The 14,232-nt window shown below is 40.9% G+C and overlaps 1 protein-coding gene across 3 annotated transcripts in view; it reads left to right on the plus strand.

The window, feature by feature from the left end:
• Positions 1–14,232, plus strand: part of KIF26B (kinesin family member 26B) — a 312,433-nt gene that overhangs the window by 236,817 nt on the left and 61,384 nt on the right. For all 3 annotated transcript variants that reach the window (XR_012774798.1, XR_012774797.1, XM_075496030.1), the window contains exons 6-9: positions 4,481–4,687; positions 6,253–6,346; positions 8,476–8,738; positions 11,620–11,803. Coding sequence is in view for 1 of the 3 variants with exons in the window: in XM_075496030.1 (XP_075352145.1) it covers positions 4,481–4,687; positions 6,253–6,346; positions 8,476–8,738; positions 11,620–11,803 (748 nt within the window). In the remaining 2 variants the exon portion in view is untranslated. The remainder of the gene's footprint in view (positions 1–4,480; positions 4,688–6,252; positions 6,347–8,475; positions 8,739–11,619; positions 11,804–14,232) is intronic.

Here is a 14,232-nt window from a genome sequence, read left to right on the forward strand (position 1 = left end):
CTTTTAAGCTAGGGTAATTCTTGCTGAGTTCAGCCAGGTTTGCATGAGTGTAAAATTAGATCAAAATTAGGCCCAGGTTGTTTGCTTTATCAACAGTGCATGTCTCAAGAGACTGCTTTCATGTTTCGCAGTAGAAACAGCCAGAGGTGCGTCTAAGGCTGGGCGCTGCCAAGACCTGATCCCTGGGATTCAAATAAGAATTTCTGGCAGACTGAGTGGTCCCATTAATCGCAAGTGGTATCTCTTAAACCCTTCAATTACAAGAGATTAGTGGGAAACTGTAGCATTGGACTAAAGGACTAATGACACATAGGAAGTGAAGCAGAAAACCTGCTTTCTTCTTTTTAGGAGAAGTTCGATTTACAGTTTATTTAAATATAAATTGCAAGCATAAACTATTAGAGTTCTTAAACTTCACTGTTCAGTTTGTTTCAAATTAACCGTACCGTACTTCTGCCTTCCCCAGAGCAGCACTGTGATCTTCAACCCGTCTGTTCCTTAAATTGAACTGAAGTCTTTTAAGTCCATTAAGTTCCTGTGCTATCCGCATAGCTGGCTGACTTAGGTTTGCCCGTCCTCGCACTGCTTCCCCCGTGGTGTGGATTGCCGGGGCCAGCACAGACTCTGAGCCTGCCCCTGCTACCCCCAGTTATAAATTGCATGCAGGACTGTGAAATGGCAGAGCAGGAGGCTGCGGTCTCCCATTGCTTCTACTGCTGTAACTTAGTTGATTTACTCTTGTCATAACCACTGTTGGGAAATGCTTTGCATGAATCCGTGGGCTTAGGTTACATGCATAATAATGTTTAATAATGGAGTGCCTAGCTAATGGCAACTGCCAGTCCTTTGAGCCTGGTAATGACTGAATGTATCCATATGCCTTGCAGTGAAGTAAGCTGCGACTCAGCCCATTGTACAGGTGGGGAGTGTGAAACACAGAGACTGTATCACTCTAGTTCACAATCATACTGCATCTGAGGCACAGCGGTTGCGAGGGGTCCTAGCTCCCAAATCTCAGCCTGATTCCCAGACCACAAGCCTGCCTGTCTCCTCAGAAGATACATCTAGCTCAGATGTTTTAAAATCTGGTTTGGTCTGCCTAGGTTATTATGCCACAGTTATGTATGCAGTGCTGAATCCCAATATGTGTTTCTCAGGGCTGAAGTTCTGCCTGTAACTTGCCTGCTTGTTGGGTTTTCCTATTGTCACAGCTCCCATGGCATACAGTGGACATGTATTTTGCACAGCCAGGATCTAATTGTCTTCTCAATTAATGTAATGTAAATCAGGAGTAATTTGAAAGAGTTATACTGGTGTGAAACTGGCCTGGGAGAATACTCTAGGGTCTACAAATTACCAGATGAGTTCAGATAATCTATTGCTAGTACTTGTGTTCAGTGTCCATCAAACTCATGTGCCTATCTTTATTTTTGTAAGCGCGTGATTTTTGCTGAAAGCTGTCACACAGATTCGTGTGTGCTACTGAATTTGGGCCAGGGGCTGTGCTGCCCAAGAAAAGCATTTTTATTATGCTTGCAGCAAAAAGAGCAACTTTAGACAGCCCACAGTGTAGGCACCTACATCTCAGGTAATCATTTAAGATACTTGCAGTGGTATAGGGAAAACAAGAAGCACTTGTGGAGTGCAACTCATCTTATCTGGAAGGCAGGTCTATGAAACAGACCACGTGAATTACATGCTAGAAGTGCCTGTTTCTCTCTGTTGTCTACAAAGGGGTCAGGCAGCTGGCTCAGATGGAGACAGCTCCTGCAGGATGGTCTAAATGGAGATGAGAGGAATTACCCATGCCAAGGTGCACAAAGATCTTCATGCCAGCTGCAAACAAACTAGCTTCAGAGTAAGAAGTGGTCCAGCTATCAGGATACCCACATGTAATTAATATGATATTCCTCTGCCCTAACACACATGAACCACTAAGTCTCAAAACAAAAATCCCCAATGCACAGGAAATACAAAGGTTCATGGCAATAGCAGTATTTTTCTTGAGAAATGTCTATGTTTGCCAGAGTTGAGGAGCCAAATGGTCAGAAAATGTATGCTGTTAGACAGCTCCTGGGACTTCTGGGATGAGCTCTTTTTTTATAGTGGTTCATTCAGTTTATCTGATGCTAGTAAATTTTTAGGATTTCCATTAAATTGGTCTTTTACTCCAGGGAAAGAGAAACCTGATGCCTCAGCTTCTGTCACTATAGCTGTTGGAAGTTAGAAGGATTTGCAGTATTACTTCAGTAAGAAGTGACCCGTATTAATCTGATTTTGTGTGAACAGGTTTAAATCAGGACCCAAGCCAGTGATATTATACTGTAAGAAAACTGGTGTAGCTGAAGTTAAAACTGTTTGAGGCCAGAAAGGACTCTTAGACTGCCTGTATATGAAGGGTTGTTAAATTTCAGGCAGTAGCCATTCTCCAAAACCCAAAGAAACTTAGCCCCTGAGTATTCAGTTAACTCTCCTTTGCACACAAGGATCAAGGATCTGAAGGACATGGATTCATAGCACCCAAAAATACACATAAACTTATAGGATAATAGTTGTCGAAAGCAGAGCAAGCTTTTTATTTAAAGTAGTTGAAGAATAGCATTTTTTTTGGTTAGCAGATCAGTCTAATGCTTTTGATATTGGCAAGTTTAAAAATGTGGGACACAGTAGAAAAAGCCAAAGGCATCCAAAGTTGAAAACAGGAAAACAGATCAAGACTGATATTGCTCTTTGTTTTCTTGCTCCTCTAGGTTTCAGTGTTGTAGTCCCTCCCTTCCCTGCTAACTTGCCTAGTGCCTCCCTTCTGAGCTGCCAGGAGACCTAGGGCTGGAATAAACATTCAGACCTTGCTTAGTTCATGAGGACTGACCAAGGGTGTTGGCTGCCTCTGTCCTCAGTAGAAATCAGCTCTCCTTAGGGTTGGGTTTAGAAGAATGCATTTGGCAAAATAATGGAAGTGGCTTTTTCCAGTTAGAGGTTAGGTTTCATTAGCAGCTCAGCTAGGCAGCTGAGAAGAGAACCCATTCACACCCAAGCAGTATTTTTCCTCTTTCCCTCAACTAATTGCGTAAAACTGAAATCACATGCAGATTTGTGACCATTTCACCATCTAATGACAACGTGTTTTCCCAGGTTAAAATACATGGAGTCAAATTACCAGTTTGACTCACAGACATATAGAGAAGACATCACAAAAATACTGAATAATCCCAATAAATCTCTGTTCTCATTCTGTTGTCTTCAAAAGAGTTGTGTCAAAAATGAATTTTGCCCAGATTTTACCTCTCAAAGCAGCTGATTTATTTCCATGTGGGATGAGTTTAGGCCAGCATGAAATGAGACCTAAATACAAAGAGCACCAGTCTCAATGAGGCCAACAGAAACTGCAGCCTTGTCTAACTTTTAGGGCTACAACCTCCTCCCAGGGTACATCTGCTGTTCCAACAGCAGATGTAGTCCCACCCTGTGCTGAGGTGACCCTTTGTCGTCACTTGCATGCCAGCCATGGATGGGTTTGATACAACTGACATACAGTTAAGGAGCATTTAGATAAATGTTCTGTCTGGTTGGTGTGAAAGTCAGTCTGCTCTAGGACAATGTGCGTGCAGGTGTGGCTAGAGGCAAGAGCTGGCAGAGAGGTGATGTTTGCCCTTTAAAGTTTGGGTACTGATGTGTCTGCAGTTGGTGAATTTATGGGGAGAACCAAAGCCAGACCAACTGTCATCAGTTTTACTTACATCTAAATTGCTTACCAACTGGGCTAAGAATGCAGTATAACCTCATTAAACCCATGAAGATGTACTTTTGTCTTAGGAATATTATGTAGCTATTTAATGAGTTGTGAGCTAACATGTTTTAACAAATCTTTTATCGCTTAGTACGTTCCACTCCCTTGATGATAATTTTAAAATCTAACCATTAAAACAGGGCTCTTTTCACAACTCTTTGATGATGACACTTAGAACTGAGCACTTCATCTTTTTGCATTTGGATTAGAATTGAAAAGGTGTAAATTACAGTTCTGGCTTTTATGTACTTGCTTTATTGATCAGACTGCTTCGTAGAAACCACAGCAGTTCTGATAGCTTAGCAGTCGAGATTACCTTCCAGCTTTCTTAATTGGGCCACTGGGGTACAGTTAATATTCAATTTATATTGAGAGTAAGACAAGGTGATGTAATATCTCATCATTGTACTTGAGTAACATTGACACTAAAACACCATGATGTACCTTGTAATTCTAAATACACACTTATTGTTGAAGTAGATGGCGATGAGTTCTGGCTTTATTCACTGTGTATTTTAGGCCAAATTCTGCCTATAATAATGCCTGTGTCTTCACTGACTTCCACTGAGACACTAACTACAGGAAGCAAGTATGATTTGTTTGAGTGTGATTGGAAAGTTAATTCAACATACCAGTCTAGAGCATCCAACAGACTAATCAAATGTGGTCATCTTTTTGTGTGTTTGCTGACAGGTCAAAGTCATGGTGCGCATTTCTTCCACGCTTGCCAGAGACACGTCTGAGTCCAGCTCTTTCTTAAAAGTTGACCCCCGTAAGAAGCAAATCACGCTGTATGACCCGTTGGCCTGTGGAGGTCAGAATGCTTTCCAGAAAAGGGGCAACCAGGTTCCACCCAAGATGTTTGCTTTCGATGCAGTTTTCCCCCAAGACGCATCACAGGTAGGCAACGTATGATCAGAATAGTTATCTAAACAATAGCACGCACCAGAGCCAAATTAATTTCTGCTGCAACAGTAGTACTTTCAGTGGAGTTAGACTAGGGCTGAATTTGGTCCACCAATGTCATCAATAATGAAATCAGTTTATTAAATTGTATCTCGATAATAGTGTGCTTTCTCTATTCTTTACTGTACATAATTGCTCCTAAAATTATATGTGAAATAAATGTGCTAAATGGTGCCTGTAGGCAAATCCTCAATATCAACAAGTTACTCTATATTATAAAATCTTATTATTCGGTGTATACAGCGATCTGATCAGAACTGCAGTTCTCTAATGTGGTCTTCTATTCATTAAGAAGTCAAGGATTATTTATACAGTGTTCTATTGTACAGTTTACAATAGGAGGGAGGGAATTTTAGTCCACAAATCTTTATTCATATGTATATACTCAGATTTCTTATTTTTATTAGACTTTGGTTTGATGAACTATGTTACCCAAATGTCATGAGGAGGACAGTAGAGGAGTAAAGTAACATTGCAAAGTATAATTAGAAAACAGTACTGTAAGACTGCTTCTGTACTCATAAACTAAACAGAGCTAGGACACAGGGCCAGCAAAAGCACTGTCGTATGATCGTATCATTAGGTCAATTCCTGACCTAGTTCTGGTCCAGGAAGCTAGCACCTCCCAGACTAATGCCTGGATGCAATTCAAGGGCTGGCCTGTGAACAGTCCCTTTCTTGGCCCACTTTATTTACTATTACAGAGATAGTCTAGAAATACCCATGAACTAGGTGAATTTACATGATTTATTATCAAATGTGAAGTGCTTCACATAAAAGCCTAAACTGTGAATTCTGATTTAGTTTCATCCAGTATTGATAGGCAGCCGCTGCAGAAGCACTGTAGACCATTCAGTCTGCTTGAACCTTAAATCTAAGAATGCCCAAGGTAAATTTGTGTGTTGTGCTTCTTAAAATACTGCTACAGTCTTCAGGATGGAGCCTACTGCTGCTAAAAGCTAAGAAGACTCATAATAATGTAGAGAAAAATTAAGAAATGTCACCTAGCTAATACCAAAGAGGCTGTTTGTTCCCCTTACATTCCTTACCCACCTGCTAGTGGAATTGAACTAAGTCCATAATTGGGCAAATAGTAGAGCCTATAAAAATTCCTCAGTATTTGATTGGTTTTTAATCAATAATGTATTTTTAAACTGCCCTTAATAGGCAGTTCTAACAAACCAACCACATCCCCTTATAGTACGTGTATTTTGTTTAACCCCACAAAGGCTGTTGATGCTTCAGCAAATGAAACTTAGTTGACACAGAGCAAAAGTCCTGCTCCATGTGCTTACACAAGTAATGTCATTCCCATCAACAGCATAGGTCACATGAACGAGACAAGCAGGATTAGACTCTTTGATACTTCAACATGCCGGAGCACTGATGACATTACGACCATTTTCCAGTGAAAATACTCTTATTGATTTTCCTTATTATTGTTAATGGCTTTCTTTTCTTTCTTTTTTTTCTTTTTTCTTTTTAAATACCTGTGACAGGCTGAAGTATGTGCTGGGACTGTGGCTGAGGTGATCCAGTCTGTGGTCAATGGGGCAGATGGCTGCGTGTTCTGCTTTGGCCATGCCAAGCTTGGTTGGTATTGTTAAATTTCCCTACTCAAGAAGCAAAGTGAATATTTTAACCCAAGATTGCCAGTACATTAGATTAGGGAAAATAAACTTTCATTTCTCTGTGCATAGTAATTGTATTTGAAAGTGGTACACTGTGCATGACCTTGTACTACACCTTCACCTCTTGCTTACGCATCTCTTAACTTGGCATATTGTCTAAATGTTGGACAGCATGCTCTTTGAAACAGAAGTTATCTTTGAGTTGTTGCTTCATTCCATCCCCTGAGTACTATACCAATTTTTAGCACTGTCTTCAATTGTTAATGAATGATCCAACAGTGAATTGTTAATGAATGATCCAACAGTGATCTACAGTTTTACAGATGTGCTTGGTATTGGAGACTGTTTGCGCTTTTATCAAGCTGTGTAAAGGCTGTGAGTTTCCAGTCAAGTACTTGATGTTTGTGATGGCACTATTCAAGTGCTGTGACTGGGCACTCAAATAGTTTGATTTATATTCTATTCCCTGATTAGACAATTCAGTCATTACTAACCTCTTCCTATTCTGTCTCCAACAAATCCTATTCTAATGGTTAACTGAATGTCACCAATGGATCAAAACTTGCTCTTTGCAAACACATCAACAGCATTTCAGGTATTCATGGAAAGACAATAAAAAGGAGAATCATTGTCATTAACACACTATTCTTTTGAAATACCTGGATTTCAAGCGTAATCATATATTTTGTTCATACTTATCTAATAGTATTTTGAAAATACTGTCTCTTTAATGAAGAAGGTTGTATTGTATGTGTGCAATGATCTCCATTCTTTACTGTCTCAAAGAAACACATATACATACAACTTAAAAGGATAGTTTAGTTTTTCAAGTGATAAAGAAGATCAAGCTGTATCAGGCCACGATTATCCCAAATTATAGACAACAAAACCTGGAGAGTACTGAATGCTGCAATGCCACCATCTCTGGTACAATGAATGGAGCAGGACCACTGGTCCAACTAACCACAAGGCCCCTCTGGGCCAGGCAGGAGTAACACTAGGATGAGCACTTGGATATTTAACCCCCTGTGACCTGCCAAACACGAGATGGCAAATGAGATGGAAAAGAAAGCCACCAGATAACAGTGTCGTACAAGTGCTACCTGTCCTTTAGAGAGGCAGCCTAGCTAGGGCTTTGCTGGAGCACGAGTTGTCTCTTCAGTTACTTCATTAAATGCACCACCACCATTCCACCAACCGTGGACGCACCCAGACCTTGCCACAGACATGTGCATAGAAATATTTTCTTTGCTGATCTTTTTCCACATAGATTCAACATAAGAAATGAAACAGGTAAAGAAGCCACAAGTACTTACCTGAAAGGATGTATACCTTTATCATTTGGTTTATAAATTTAGGAGCTTTAGAAAACTTGACTACGAGCTTTATATGTAGTGACACCTAAAACAGTATAAGATAGTATTCTGTGTCTGTTCTTAATCAGCAAACTTTTACAGCAGCACTAAGCCAGAGCTATAATTGCAGAATCAAATAATAGCAAACCAGGGGAAGGTTTTGACCCAGATAAAATATTTCTTGCTGTGGACCCACTTATGCACCAAATGGCCACATGTACCTGTTGTTTTTTTTTTCTGTATGAAGTTACATCTTTATAATCCTGGGACCAGGTTTATGCCAATCCCATCCCCAGCGTATGAAGCATAATATAGTGCTTTGAAGTAAAATGGTATTCAAAGAATACAACACTCACAGTACCTAAAGCAGGGATTTTTGGAGACCATAACACTCCTGCTCTGCTCGATTCCCGCCACTGTTCACCCACATCAGAGGCTGCAGTGTTGTGTGGTAGGGACCTGCAGCACCCTGCCTATGGGGGATGGGGATGTCAGGAGAATGCATGAGGTAACGATTTTTGAAAGCAGCTCAAGATCTCATCTGTCACTTTTAAATGCTCTCCAGTTTCCATGTACTATTTGTCTGCCTGCCTATCTTTCTCCCTTGCTGACTGTCCTTATTGTAGTGAAGAAGTTGTTTTCATGAGGCTGTGCAGGATAATCTCTCTTGGCAGAAGGCTGTGAAGGTCCTGGGAGTAATGTTGTTATCTTTTCTCCACCCCCCCATTCCTGACAGGGAAGTCATACACCATGATCGGGAAGGATGATTCCATGCAAAACCTCGGCATAATTCCTTGTGCCATCTCCTGGCTCTTCAAGTTGATTAATGAACGCAAAGAGAAGACAGGAGCCCGCTTCTCAGTCCGAATTTCTGCAGTGGAAGTGTGGGGGAAGGAAGAAAATCTGAGAGACCTGTTGTCAGAAGTGGCTACAGGCAGCCTGCAAGATGGCCAGTCCCCAGGTGTCTACCTTTGTGAAGACCCCATTTATGGCATGCAGGTGAATCCAAGGTTAATTTTACACTGAAACAAGCAATGTGACTTTTTTTTTTGAGCTATTGAGATGGTTCAAATTCAAGAACTACCCAGAGCATAAAGTTTATAGACTTGAAAGTGTTTACTTTAAAACATGCAAGAACTTTATGACCTGCAGCTGCAGGGCCATCTGCTCTCCTGGCCTAAATATTTGTACCTCTGGTATAACTGATGTTGAGCAGGGGCTTGCGTTTGCAATAAAATGTGAAAACGTTCAGTGCAAACAAAAATTCACCTCTTTCTTAAAAAAAAAAAAAAGAAAGTGTGATCTCTCTTTTGCAAAACAACAAGCTAAAATATTTACAGTACTGCACAAATAGCTGGAGGCCATTAATATGGCTGTTTATCTCTTTATAAACTACATTATTTATAGCACTTGCATTAGCAATGTTGTAGGAAGCATTAATCGCTACTTATTAATTGCTGCCAAGAAATAAATTCCTGAGCTGGGCAAGCCAAGAATAACTTGAACTCTTCTCAGGTTTGGAGGTTTAGCAGGGATGAGTAACTGGCTCATGTATTTCCTGGGTAACCACTAAAAAGTCTCAGCAGCCCTATTTTTTTTTCCCCTCTTGGTTTGAAGGGAAAAAAGGCCTATTCTTTCATTTTGCTGTCTGTGAGGGAATGAATCTGATTTTGGTATGAGTAGATGAAGAGGGAGCAAACCAGCATGATGTAGCTTGAATACATTCTTTCAGCCTTAAAGGCAAAGGCTGCTTCCATTCAGAACCTGCAGAGCACTGCTTATCCAAGGATGGGGAATGGAGGGAGGACGGCGCAGACCTTCAGGGTCATGCACCCTATTTCCAGCTCCAAGCATCTAGAAATCATGATTCACATCCACAAAAGTAATGAATTGTGAGATTTTAAACAGCAAGTAATAAATTTTGTGTTTTATCTCTTTGTGGTTTAAGCCTTTTGGACATACTTAGATCATATTTTCCATTCTTTTCCATACTACTCGAGGGCTACAAAGTTGTCTCTTGATTTTAAATAACAATTAGGGTTCCCATTCTCACTTGACTCCTGGCTTTAATGCTTTATGAAATACAGTATCGCAAGAGATCTCACCCTCTGGTATCCAGTAATGGGTGCAGTCTAGGGAATGTAAGATGGGAGACCTGAGTCTTCACAGTTCCCTTTGGGGTGATAGATGGGCCAGTTGAGATCTGAATTACCATATGTATGTTACATAACTATGTAACAACTAGCCTCTCCTCGGAGCTTAATTCTTTACTAAGGTATTTAAGCACAATAGCAATAATAATAAATATCCCATTATTGTTGCTTATTTTCATATAGGTACAGACAGAACAGCCATATACAATTATTTTAGATCAGTGGAGAAAAGGTAGCTCCATGAGACATCTATGTATCTCTGCAGTGTAAAATACTGAATTAAATTGCAAGAAAAAAAGCCTTTTTATGTGTGTTTACAAGACATAGCGACATTCTGGAGTCATGTGTCCTACACCTGAATTCTCAAAATCCTCAGATAAAGGGAGGATATTATATTATAGCCATACAGATATGCAAAATCAGCAGCGTGTATAGCAAATGAATAATCACCATGTGTCATACTGTCTGTCATTGGGCCTTTCCAAGTATGCACATTTTCTTGTTGCTTACATTAGTAAGATCAGCCCACAGACTGGCCTGCCTTCTGCTTGCCTTGTTAACTCCTTCCTGCCCCCCTCCCTCTTTCTAGAGAGAGCTTAGCCTTCAGCTGTGTCACCCCATCCCTTGCAGAGCCTCGGCTTTATCCTTCCTTAGGCTGATTAATGGTCACAAAGAGAAGACAGGAACACTGTCTTCTTTAAGAGAACTTAACTTCTAGCTGTATTACATAGCAGGGGAACAAACCCTGAGAATGGGAGTTCCTCGCTGTTTTTACGCCAGACAAAACAAGTCTATCCTATGGGCTGTGGGCCAGCTCTGCGTACTGCCAAAACTAGTGCCATCAGATTGCAGCCACGCATCCCTTCCACAGACAAACTAATCTTAGGTGACGTGAAACACACGTGCATTCCTAATGTTATGGGGGGTTAATAATATCTGCCCTCTTATGCTGTCTATCACTTTGGAGAGATAAGAGCAGGCTGGTGACTGGGATTGAGGTCCAGCAAATGTGAATGTATGTACATTACCCGCCTTGTTACATTTAATGGATTGCCCTGGCTCGTGAGCAGGTGCATAAGCATGTGGTATGAAGGGGCAAGAAAAAGGCTTCTCTTCTGTGCTGCTCCCCACATGCTATGGGGCTGAACACAAGCTTCAGTCCTGTCATTTCTCAGATTTATCGTGGACTGCTCCCTTCTAACGCTTTCTGAAGGGTAACACGTAGTCCTGCCCCTGCCAGTCTCCACCAACTGTTGAATTTGGGATTGACGTGTCTTCCACAATTTTTTTTTTTCAATTCTAACTGTCAGAAGGACACAGTGATTGCCAGAGCCAGCAATACAGGGAAAAAAAGGCAGTGAAAATAATGAGTAATTAATAAGCATGAATAGCTTAAAATTCTGGGAAAGTGAAGGAACAAATTTATGCATCTGTCCAGCCTATAGGACGGTTTCCAGTTGCTGGGGTTTATGTGTTAGAACCGCCACCAGAGGTACCCCAAGGGAGAGCCCTCAAAAGCCTGGATTCACTCGTGGGGCTCCTGCAGGGCATGGTATTGCTGCTGCTACTGTCAGCAGGGTCTCATTCCAGGAGGTCAGGCACCTCCTCCTTTTCGGTCCCATCGGAAGCCAGCGTATCCACAGTGTGTGTTGACGGCGGGAAGTTGTCTGGTAGTGTTGGCTTGCGTGGGAGTTTCTAGGTCATCTCTCCCTTGTGTTAACCCGCAGCTTCAGAATCAGAGCGAGCTCCGCGCCCCTACGGCAGAGAAGGCTGCCTTCTTCCTCGATGCCGCTATCGCCTCGCGTCGCAGCAGCCAGCGGGACTGCGACGAGGAGGATCACCGCAACTCCCACATGCTCTTCACTCTGCACATCTACCAGTACCGCATGGAGAAGAGCGGCAAAGGCGGAAGTAAGCTGTCCCTTTGCTCCCTTCTGTCTCCTCCAAGCCTGCCTGGAAACTGGCTTTAAACAGGCCTTAAACAATATTCTAGTGGTGAAATTTAGCAGAGTTCTCCATTCAGCATGGGGTGGGGCCATTCATACCAGCAGACTGTCCACCTGCCTGGTAAAGACCCACCAAAGGCCGTTAAAGGCCACTGGGGATTATTACCATCACTTGTCAATTTAGTTGCCATTGTGGAGATACTAACAGTTAGTCCTCAGCACGGAGTGGGCCTCTGTATCTAAAAAAAAAAAAGTGCTTTTCAAATTGGCTTTTAGTGTTATCTTTACTGATAGTATTGAGCTCATGGATTAAAATATTATGGCGACGGGAATTCCTTGACACCCTTATGTTAGCTGTTCCTCTTGGCACCTAAATAAGGCAGTGTGTGGGGAAGCTGATGTTGGCAATGTGTAACTTTTTCTTGGAGATACATGATATTTTAGTTGCTGGCCCAACTACACGTGCACAAAGGACTCTCATGGTTCTTTGTAAAGGCTCTGGGCTTTTCAGATTGGCTTGCTCCCTCTCTTTGCCATAGATGCGTTCACTGGCTTGTGTCTTTACTTCCATCTCCCACTTGTAAATGAGGAAAAGATGCTTCCATGTCTACTTATATCTTTCTGTAATTTTCAAAGGTTTCATTTGACTCACACAATTGATATTTTTTTATTATATTTATCTTCTGTTTCAAGTCTCCCAAATTGTTTATAACTGGACATATACAGAGGGTTTTTTTTAGTAAGTTCTAGTGATAAAAGATTTGTATAATATAAGAAGCACCCCCACCGAAAAAGAAAACTTTCACATTAAAATTCTTTTTTTTAAATAATCATTTTTTACAGGGAAAAATGTTTGTTTGAAAGACACCAGAGACCTCTGCTTCTTTAAATTTGTGGGCTTAAGCAATTCTGCAGAAATAGCATATGTTTCAGCTCCTGGCTCTGCATAGGTTATTTGTAATAAGGAATAGATTGCAAACTATGATGTGTAATGGGTGAACGCCACTGCAAAATTAATGTCTAATGTTCGAATGCAGAAAATTTACGTTAACTGTACTTATAAGAGAGAAAACCAGAAAGTTGCTCTAAATGGAAATGTAGTTTGCATGTGTTTAAGTAATAACCCCTGTGGAATTGGCAGGCAGAAATCTCAATTAACTAAAGGTTTATTTTATTTCCTAACCACCCTGCGGTGGAAAGAAAGACTGAATGCTCAGAGTGGTTCATAGGAATAAAGATGGCTGATTTTGAGGGAATTATTATTCCAATTATTTAATGCTCCATGCTTTTTACTGCACGCAGGTACATGTACACACAATCCTTTTCTACTATTTACAAATGCAATTAATAAAAGGGAAAAAACTATTTTCTTGTGGCTGTAATGACTCATTTTAAAAAAAGAAGACATGATCCTGTTGGATTATAATATGGTATGCTTTGCCCGCTGCCTGTAGTTATCTCTCTGTCTCGTGGCCATACCACCTCCTGTCTTCAAGTTTCCATATCTGAGTGGCCTCACAAGCCAGGCAGGGTCAGATCTCGCTGATAGTTGAATGAGGGGGGAATTCCAGCTGCTCAGAAAGGGCGCCTAGTGATTATTACTGTCTCCTGCTGTAATGAAGGACTTTTCAGAAAACAACGTGAAGATAGTAGAGATATATAGATTCCAGTAACAGGATTAAAAAAAGGGTAGGAAAAAAAACCGAAAAGAAACCCAGCTTCTAAGGGATAAGAGATTAAAGGGCTGGCTAACATATGATTTTGGTAAAAAATGACTGTTAGAATAATGCATTGGTAGTGTACTTACCTCCTTGTTAAATTCATTACCAGGAATGTCATGAAGCAGGCTTAGCACCATTGAAATAAATGGCATTGTGGCAGAACGGGCACAGTCATTTTTCAGCTGTCAGCTCTGCAAAGTCTCTGTGGCCATAGACAAAAACAAGTGTTAGGATGTTCCACTTCTCTTCTTCTCTCCATAGTTGCCAGGCACATTAGTGGAGAACTTGCCTAACAACTAACTTCATTTTCAGATAAAGCAAGTGGATCTGCCATCCTAAAAATGTCTTTCTTTGACTTGTAAATTAAATAAGAAGGAACGATCTGATAATTTCTCTTATTCTGGATTTCCTCAGCCTGTGTAATAGGAATATGCGTGGAAACAATATGACTAAGATTTTGAAAGGTAGTGATTTCTTTCATTTTCTTTTGTTTCCCCAATGTCTGGTAATCTTAGCAACAGAAATATTTATTATATATAATTCAGTAAAGTCACCTGCAGTCATTTTCAGTAGCAACTAAGCACATTTCTTTGTTTTTCTAAGTAAATCATTGGGGGATACTCAGAAAAGGTAATTTCAGCCTTCTGAGGGTAGCACTCTTAGAGGACTTGGG

Source organism: Mycteria americana, chromosome 3 (assembly GCF_035582795.1).
Source record: "Mycteria americana isolate JAX WOST 10 ecotype Jacksonville Zoo and Gardens chromosome 3, USCA_MyAme_1.0, whole genome shotgun sequence".
Taxonomy (NCBI): domain Eukaryota; kingdom Metazoa; phylum Chordata; class Aves; order Ciconiiformes; family Ciconiidae; genus Mycteria; species Mycteria americana.